This window comes from Cicer arietinum, chromosome 6 (genome assembly GCF_000331145.2).
Source record: "Cicer arietinum cultivar CDC Frontier isolate Library 1 chromosome 6, Cicar.CDCFrontier_v2.0, whole genome shotgun sequence".
Taxonomy (NCBI): Eukaryota; Viridiplantae; Streptophyta; class Magnoliopsida; order Fabales; family Fabaceae; genus Cicer; species Cicer arietinum.
The window spans coordinates 5,878,396-5,885,406 of NC_021165.2; the positions used below are offsets into that span (position 1 = coordinate 5,878,396).

The window sequence follows — 7,011 nt, forward strand, 5'->3', positions numbered from 1 at the left end:
ATTCGAATTCTTTTAAAGAGTTGGCCAGTGGTACATGACCGAAAGACCAAAAATACGGAAGTGTTTTTTTTATTAAAAAAAAAAGGAAAAAAAGATTAAAATGTGGTTTTGATTATTAAATGTGAGAAGATTACAAAAATCTCTTCTTCGAATGTATCTTCAAAATATTTTTGAAGGCTTATTGAACGCGTTTTCAATACTTATTGACATCTGTGATTTACTATTATATCTATTTTTTTTACTCCAACTAACAAAACATGCAGTGTGAGTGACAATTTCTTAGATATGTTCCTTTAGAGCATCTAAAATCAACACAAATAGTGTACATACGTTTGAGGAAATAATATTATGATTTTATGGCTAAACAGATGTAAAAAGTGTTTAAATAATAACATTCATTACAGCTCAATTCGTTAAGGTTCAACTCAGCAGCACAGATGCCTCAAAATTGTGTCCTAGCTGTTCTATCATCTTGTCCTCAACCAAAAATCCAAGTATTTGTAGTTTTCAAAGAAAAAAGAATGAGAAAGATTTTTAAAAAATTGCATATTTGCCACCACACGCTGAGTAGGAAGCTGTGTTGACATTTTTTCAAGTGGATAACATATTTTGCAAAATAAGAAATTAACAGAAGTTTTTGTATAGTAGGCGGCCAGATGCTTCCCAAAAGCACAAGTTGAACGCATAAAATCTCAGCATAGTTCAATCAGTTGGCACAGTGCAAAGCGACCCGTGTCCTACACTACGCTCCAGAGGATACATGGTTGTGCCCTTCACATACCTTATATGATCAAGTGCCGCCTTTCGGAGGTTTGAAACTGCATTCAATTTTCTTTTATCTTGCTTCTTAATTATGGAACACGGATGCAATGGATCTTCAGATCCTGCTCCAAACCTCCTGTAAAAATCATAAATAGAGAAAATCCAACCAGTTTCAGATGCAGTCAAACTAGTCACAAAGTCAAGCTCAACTAACGGTTCATATATGCGGTGTGTTGTCAAACAATTGCATGATAGCATTAGGCATTTGGGATCAATATTGCATGATAGCAGGGCCAAATGAAGTTATACAAAAGGGTTGTGATTTTGTCTTAATAGGAGTTAGAGATGCAACATAAAAACCATTCATGAGCTTACATCTAACAGCTTAAACTTTTGAATAGTTGGTTCATGACAATTATACCCTTAAACATAAGATCCCTGATAAAATCAATACAAAAAGGTTTTAATGGGAAAAATAAATTGGGGGATGCGGGAATCATTTACCTCAGTAATTTCTCTGATGCAATCCTAGCAGCCTTTATAATATGGGGGCTTGGAACCCATTTCACAACACGTTTTGGATCAGCTCTCATGGGAGAATGGATTTTGATCAGCTTGACAATGAAGGAGGTAGAGAAGGTTAATGATTAGAAAAACTAGAAACGTAATTATACTCATACTGGCATTCTGCTAGCCATCAAGTCAATAAAACTAAACATCTTTTGCTTCTGATTTATACAAACCTATGTGGAACACTTCAATAATCAACATAAATAAAGCTAATGAAAAAAAAATTACATAATTATTATCAGTCAACAATAAGGAAAAACTATATATTCCTTCAGCACTGAAGGAAAGTCATTTGTATCACTTGAACCTAAATGCTTTATTTACATATCTGCATGTTTTCTAGACTTTAGGAAAGTCACTATACTTAAGTAATAATATGACTTTCCAACTAATAAGTATAGTAATAAACTATACTTATTACATATCTAAATGCTTTCTAGATGCAGTAATAAGTATAGTTTAACTTACTCCCAAGCACTCCATCATCTGGTAATAAGCTCTACCATGCAACGGCGTATGGCCTTGACGAGATTCAGAGAAATATCTTGTCCTGAAATAAATCTATCAGGCCTATGCTCAAGTAATCACATTTCAAAGAAAGAAGTAATTAACCAGAATTTTCCAACAAATAATTTAATACCATTCTTTATAGCCAGGATCCACAGTGAAACCATACATATCCACTGAATCACACATGGAGAGGGCAAATTCAAGAGCCTTAAGACCAGTTCCTTTTGCAGCTGAACCAAAGGATGCACCTAGCATGAGATATACAGGATTTTTTATAGGAACTTCCTGCAGAAGACAAAAGCCGATTGCTTTGCAAATAGGCATATAGAATGTGTGGCACAGCAAATAAAGGATCTTGGAAGATGGTTTCCATTGATAAGGAACATACCTTAATCATTTTGTTCATGATGTCATGAATGGTTGTTTTTACTATCAAGACTTCTTTTCTTTGCTCTGCAGAAACAGCATTTATAGTAAGGCTCTAGAAATTCATAATGGCATAGTAATAACTGGAACTCATATTGTAACAATTGGCAATACCATCTAATTCAACAACTTTATCCAGTGCTTTGGCAGATCCTCGATTTAGAAGACGAAATGTGCTTTTCCTACCCACATACTCAGTATAGTTCTGCAGTTGTGAATAAAACTTAAGTGTGCAAGGTCTTAAATTTTGGGACAAAATAGAAAGAGCACCAGAAAAACATTGTCGATCAACTAACCTGTGTTGGAGCACCATTTTCTCTTAAGACGGCATCATAACCATCTATCTCCTTTCCAAATTTTGTTTTCAAGAGATCTCCTGAATTACCAATAACAGCACAGCGCCCATACTGTCTAGGAAAGTATGGCGGTGTTTCAGGGAGCACCAATGAAAGTTTCTCCAAGCACAAGGTCCTGTTCTCGCAGTGGTTGCTGTATCACAGAAGAATCCTATTTTTGAGACTTTACACTAACTTTGATTTCCCTTAGAATAAGCACTCATAAATTATTATAAGTAATTATAAATGCATAAACATGGAATATGGTAATTATGTTATCTATTGAGAAGCATATGTTGCATTTAGCAATCAAGGTAGAGTAGAAAAGAAAGCATAATTAAAGGATTCATCATTTCTGTAAGAGCAAGAGAATACTAGAGTCAGCTAGACTATAGGCTGAACCTTGTAACATTGTGGGTTATAAGTCTACTTATTTCCTAATATTAAATTGCCACAGCTAATTCTAGCGAAGGTTTGGTTCTCAACATCCAATTAAAAGAAATCTTAGGACAAACAAATTAATAGTCTGTCCTAGTTCATATAATATACACCTTGTTTCAGGTAGTCTCAACATCCAATTAAAAGAAATCTTAGGACAAACAAATTAATAGTCTGTCCTAGTTCATATAATATACACCTTGTTTCAGGTAGTCTCAACATCCAATTAAAAGAAATCTTAGGACAATAAAAAAAATAGTCTGTCCTAGTTCATATAATATACACCTTGTTTCAGGTAGGAAGCTCAATGCCAAAATCTATTGTCTTTTAGGATAAAGAAAGCCTCAGATATTTGAGGTTTTGAAATTTGCATAACCTGTGTGGAAATTTATAATCAACTATATAGAGTATATTATACTTCATTTCTAAAAAATGAATTAAAATGCAATTTAATTTGGTTTCAATGCCTATAGGCTATCATATTTAATGATTACATAAATCTTTAGTAACATCCAGTTGCACATTTACTCACAGCTGTATTCCTTAAGTGTGCAAGGTCTTAAATTTTGGGACAAAATAGAAAGAGCACCAGAAAAACATTGTCGATCAACTAACCTGTGTTGGAGCACCATTTTCTCTTAAGACGGCATCATAACCATCTATCTCCTTTCCAAATTTTGTTTTCAAGAGATCTCCTGAATTACCAATAACAGCACAGCGCCCATACTGTCTAGGAAAGTATGGCGGTGTTTCAGGGAGCACCAATGAAAGTTTCTCCAAGCACAAGGTCCTGTTCTCGCAGTGGTTGCTGTATCACAGAAGAATCCTATTTTTGAGACTTTACACTAACTTTGATTTCCCTTAGAATAAGCACTCATAAATTATTATAAGTAATTATAAATGCATAAACATGGAATATGGTAATTATGTTATCTATTGAGAAGCATATGTTGCATTTAGCAATCAAGGTAGAGTAGAAAAGAAAGCATAATTAAAGGATTCATCATTTCTGTAAGAGCAAGAGAATACTAGAGTCAGCTAGACTATAGGCTGAACCTTGTAACATTGTGGGTTATAAGTCTACTTATTTCCTAATATTAAATTGCCACAGCTAATTCTAGCGAAGGTTTGGTTCTCAACATCCAATTAAAAGAAATCTTAGGACAAACAAATTAATAGTCTGTCCTAGTTCATATAATATACACCTTGTTTCAGGTAGTCTCAACATCCAATTAAAAGAAATCTTAGGACAAACAAATTAATAGTCTGTCCTAGTTCATATAATATACACCTTGTTTCAGGTAGTCTCAACATCCAATTAAAAGAAATCTTAGGACAAACAAATTAATAGTCTGTCCTAGTTCATATAATATACACCTTGTTTCAGGTAGGAAGCTCAATGCCAAAATCTATTGTCTTTTAGGATAAAGAAAGCCTCAGATATTTGAGGTTTTGAAATTTGCATAACCTGTGTGGAAATTTATAATCAACTATATAGAGTATATTATACTTCATTTCTAAAAAATGAATTAAAATGCAATTTAATTTGGTTTCAATGCCTATAGGCTATCATATTTAATGATTACATAAATCTTTAGTAACATCCAGTTGCACATTTACTCACAGCTGTATTCCTTTATTGATCCTACGCCATGCATACTCCTCCCATCCATTTGGTAAAGAATCGATGAATTCCTTGGTGAGTATTGTGGTGCTGTTCCGCACCTGAGCATTCATTCCACACAACAATAAAATGTAGGGCATACATCATAAATTCCTTCTGCAACACTTTAAAAAAAAAACTCAAAAGAAAGCTGAAGTTGATGCCTATAAGATGGTAAGGGTAATTGAACAGCCTTGTGATACACTACAAGTATATATTTAGATAGTCTAACAGAAGTATATATCAAAATAGAATATCAAAAGCATCTGGGTACAATCTCTGGAAATATTCACAATCACAAATAACACAGACACAAGTTACTTACCTGTTCCCATGTGGCCACAGCTTCACATAGATTAAAATCGAAAGATAGAGCTTCAAGTTTACCAGTTTTGGGATCTTTCTGTCAATACAGAAACCTCCGTCAGCCAACAATCCCAACAATTGTTTAACTACTTTTAAACCACATCTGACTAAGAATATGTATATCCCTATCCATACTTTTGAATATGAAGAAATTATTTCCCACGGGACTCTAGGTTGTCATAATTAACATAATTTTGAGGACCATATGTGCAATACTTTATTTTACTTCACAACAAAATCAGTTCAGTGAATGATTAGGAATATCTACCCATTTGGGAATAGTGTCACCAGGAAAATTTATCGTGGTTTGACAATAATCATTGCCCCTAGCTGCTTTAAGACCAAGTCCATTTGCACTCTGCACAAAACATAAAATTAGCTATTGAATCAAATCGTCCAAATAATTCATACTCAGGACAAGATTGAAAGATGTATAAAATTGATACTAAAAGAAAACAAATTGGAACCACACACAACACTACAATTTCAACTCCAAAGTGAATACCAAACCGCATTCAATTTTCATAAACTTCTATTTCACAGCTCACCAGCATAATCCTTCAAATAAAACACAAATAGCCTTCTGGCATTCAATATCAGAGAATTTAGTATTCAACTATTTAACAATCTGCACCAATTTTATTTCATCAAAGCGACGTTGGCATCTATCAAAGACCAAACCGATTTCCGATCTCTTCCCATTTTACTACTTAAACAATCATAAATTCAGACACAACCGCATTCAATTTTCATAAACTACTATTTCACAACTCACCAGTATAATCCTTTCAAGGAAAACACAATAGCTTCCAACATTAAAAATGGCCTTCGGGCATTAACTCAAGAGTTTTCCCTGACCATTACCAAAGGTTGGGTATTCAATATTGGTGAATTTACTAAATTTAATTTAGTAATCAACTATTTAATAATCTGCAGATGTCTTATTTCATCAAAACGTAGTTACGGAAATTCAGATTTACAATATCTCCAATTTACTACTTAAGGAATCATAAATTTAGACACAACCTAAAGAAACTAGAAAACTAAAAAAAATCAATACAAATAAGAGGCAAATACAACACACTACAGAAAACACCAATAGACAAAACTAGAGTAGTAACTAGCGATAAATGAATAATAAATAAATCAATAAATGTGGAAATCTCACCACACACTTCTGGAAAGAGTTGTGGAGGGAAAGCAACGCTTCAGTGTCATCATCGGTGAGTTGATAATTGGGATCTGTCACCATAGTTACATTATTACAATAATTAGATTTAACACAATTGAAAAATCGCTTACAATTTGGAACAGAAATTATATAATAAATTATACATACATACATACATACAGAAGGATCAGAGAGTCCAGTGATGTAAATGGAAATGGCTGCAAATCCAGATGCCAATGCAAGCAACAAGCCTAATCGCAGAACCCTCATCGAACTTAGTTGCCAATTGAAGCTACTTGATGCAATGCACGAAAGGAATTAGGGTTTATCGAATTCTAGAGATTGAATCTGCTGTTCAAACCACTCTGAACTCTGAACTCTTTTTGATCAGTTTTTTGAGAGAAAAACATGGATATGCAAGAAACAAATAAATTTCCTTTTTTAATTCTTAATTTGTGAAATGGACATTTTTGTTGTTGTTGTAGAATGGCGGTATTTTCATGTAATAAGAAAAATAGTAATAATATTTTTAAGATATTCTTTTTATCATCTAATAATATTTTAGATTGTAAACAAAATCAAACATTTTCACTTTTATATAACTTAGCAATCTTAACTCCTTTAAAAAAATTAGATCTCTTATACAAAAACATGATATTCAAGTTTTGTAAATGACATTGAAAATGAAAACTTCACTAAGTGGATTGTTACAAAATATAAAAGAAAATTATAATATTTAATAATTTAAAAATTATTTGTTAGAAATTATA

At 32.9% G+C, this 7,011-nt stretch overlaps 1 protein-coding gene across 1 annotated transcript; it reads right to left on the bottom strand.

Annotated features, from left to right (window-relative positions):
- Positions 1–331: 331 nt before the first annotated feature.
- Positions 332–6,720, bottom strand: LOC101493865 (sialyltransferase-like protein 2). The gene is made up of 12 exons (XM_004503730.3): positions 6,418–6,720; positions 6,239–6,312; positions 5,339–5,428; positions 5,030–5,107; positions 4,666–4,766; positions 3,657–3,849; positions 2,383–2,473; positions 2,231–2,295; positions 1,973–2,127; positions 1,801–1,882; positions 1,267–1,376; positions 332–898 (listed from the first exon to the last, which is right to left on the bottom strand). Exons 1-12 carry the CDS (start codon positions 6,509–6,511, stop codon positions 703–705), a joined length of 1,329 nt encoding a protein of 442 aa, XP_004503787.1. The 5' UTR covers positions 6,512–6,720; the 3' UTR covers positions 332–702.
- Between the last annotated feature and the right edge of the window lie 291 nt (positions 6,721–7,011).